Source organism: Penaeus chinensis, chromosome 36, assembly GCF_019202785.1.
Source record: "Penaeus chinensis breed Huanghai No. 1 chromosome 36, ASM1920278v2, whole genome shotgun sequence".
NCBI lineage: Eukaryota > Metazoa > Arthropoda > Malacostraca > Decapoda > Penaeidae > Penaeus > Penaeus chinensis.
In genome coordinates this window covers 13,563,313-13,565,812 of record NC_061854.1, presented here as the reverse complement: position 1 = coordinate 13,565,812, position 2,500 = coordinate 13,563,313, and the positions used below count along the sequence as shown (strand labels likewise).

Here is a 2,500-nt window from a genome sequence, read left to right as displayed (position 1 = left end):
AAATACAACCGTCGTATGAATCTGATACAATGGCGATTTGGCAGAAAAAATAATACACATAGAAATTTATATGAATATATTTTTTTTTATTACTGCCGTGTCTTCCTTTTCAGATTACGAATTGCTCAAATTCCTGTTCGGGAAATCGTCACGCTTTTCGCTTACGCAAAACTTATTCCAAAATCACACTTCTGGCTGATCCAATCTTCCATTTTCCCGACCAACTCTGGAGTCAGCTTATTCTTCCAGTCGCCTGCCTTGCCTGGAAGATTATTACAGTGCAATTATGATTAACATTATGCTCAGTCATCATATATTTGAAACAGGTATATAAATACTGATAAATGCTTTTACATATAACTATGTACTTGGAAAATTGGGTCAGTTTTCTTGCAATGATAATGAATCCGTTAAGAACCTGCTGAGTGTATAAAACAAAACATAAAGCAATAACTACTGATTATCTTGCTTTCTTGTTGTTATTTATTGAAAATTAGTGTGGGATTAACTGGACCTTTTATATCAGCAAAATGTGCGTATAATTAAATGCAGAAGATAGAAATCAGAGGCACAGATACTTAGTTATCCCAATAGTAAAACAAATCAATGAACAAACAAAAACCAAGTATTTCCCATAATTGATTTCAGAAGTACCTTTAATACTCTCTCTCCTTAAGAAAGTGAATGCCCACCTTGTCTGAAGAATCCTCCATCCTTCTTGCGGACATCCTGATTAACGAAGGCATCGTTGTTCATGTAATCTTTGTCGAGATTTTTCTCTTCTCTGGCCTTCATCTCCCCGAAGCTGGTGAATTTGGCGACCTGTGGTTGAGTTTAAGAGAGATGCCGCGAAGGTGAGGGTGTATACCAGAGTATTCGAATATCTAATGGGAAAAACGTAAACCAATATATCTGTGGTAACGATCATAATAACTGATTATAATCATGATAACAAAAATAATGTGAATGACTTGAATAAAGGTGTTTAGTTCATAAAAAAGACAGATAGCAATTTTATGTGTGGATAGCAATATTATGTGTGGAAACACTGAACTACAGATAAATAACTAAATAAATACGGAAAGATATTCACATTATCGAGCTGGTCTTCGGAGAGCCCCGTCCCGAGGAAGGCGTCCAGCTTCTTCAGTTCGCCCTTGATGTCCGCTTTGAGGTCCTCGTAGAAGACGAAGTGCAGGTTGGGGTGGTCGCGCCTCTGCCACGCCTCCTTCAGGTGCAGCCAGTACGGCCCGTACACCACTGGGGGCAGAGAGGTATCAAGAGATGTTAATCAAAGAAGAGAGAGAGAGTGTGTGGGAAGGGAGAGAGAAAGAAAGAAAGAGAGAGAGAGAGAGAGAGAGAGAGAGAGAGAGAGAGAGAGAGAGAGAGAGAGAGAGAGAGAGAGAGAGAGAGAGAGAGAGAATAGGCACTTAATAAAGCTCTTAGGCCAGTGGGAACATATTGATATTCTCCTTTCCTTTTTTTCCAGGTCGAATTTAACTTACGATCATCTTTAACGAAATAATCGACGAACTTCTCGAGGGAACCCACGAATTCCTGCTCGCGGAAGAGGCGGTGGTGGTGCAGGTACGAGATCATCGTGTCCTTCGGGTTCCTGGCCACGTAAACCACCTGTTGAAAGTCGCTTTATTTAAGAAACGGTTCTCATACTCCTGATTTTCTCGATTTTATATTCTGGGGCGTATTTACTAAATATGTTTACTTTCTTCCCTTTTTCTTCCGGGGGTATTTTGACAAAGAACACACTAGGCTGTATATTCCTCGCGGAAGATATTTCTTTAATAAATATACGTTCAGTCAGACTATGCCACATAAATATGATAATATTTTAGATAAAATTAACTGGGAGATAAGTGGATAAAATACTAACAACCAAACATCAGTATTGTGAGGGTGCAAAATGAACCAGAAACCTTCCCTTTCACAAATAAAAAGAAACAAATTGTAAGAAAACGAAATTATATAATGAGAGAGTGATAAAAACAAAAACAAAAATGAAAGATTACAAACTTTCCCTTCGAGTCTCGTGCCCCAAATATACAACCCTCACCATATTTAACCTCGAAAAAAAGAAAAAGAAAGAAAGAAAGAAAATAGATATATAAACATCAAAAAGAAAGAAAAAAAAATCCAACTACCTCACTACCTTCGCATGATCCATGACACCGGGAGAAATGAGAGAGAACGGCAGGTGGGTCTTCAGGGTTCGCGGACTAGCCATGGCCTCCGCGAGCTGGATCATCTCCCCGTCGCGAAGGTCGCCTCCGGGACACAGTTTCTTGAAGGCTTTGGAGATCGAGACCATCTCCTCGCTGACGGGCATGAACATGTCCACACTGGTGGGGGAGGGGATGGGTCAGGCGTCGTTTTTTTAAACACCGCCGAATTCTATACGATTTTAAAGTTCCCTTCATCGCAAAGCCCCTTATACGTCACTCTTGTTGCGTTTACTATCTCGCAGAAACTACAGGGAAATAAA

At 39.9% G+C, this 2,500-nt stretch overlaps 1 protein-coding gene across 1 annotated transcript in view; it reads right to left on the bottom strand.

Annotated features, from left to right (window-relative positions):
- Positions 1–63: 63 nt before the first annotated feature.
- The window catches only part of LOC125044836 (sulfotransferase 1C4-like), a 6,522-nt gene continuing 4,085 nt past the window's right edge, over positions 64–2,500 (bottom strand). Inside the window, exons 4-8 of the mRNA XM_047641795.1 lie at positions 2,168–2,357; positions 1,506–1,632; positions 1,094–1,260; positions 693–822; positions 64–262 (exon numbers count right to left, since the gene is read on the bottom strand). Coding sequence (XP_047497751.1) covers positions 162–262; positions 693–822; positions 1,094–1,260; positions 1,506–1,632; positions 2,168–2,357 — 715 coding nt within the window. The 3' untranslated portion in view covers positions 64–161. The remainder of the gene's footprint in view (positions 263–692; positions 823–1,093; positions 1,261–1,505; positions 1,633–2,167; positions 2,358–2,500) is intronic.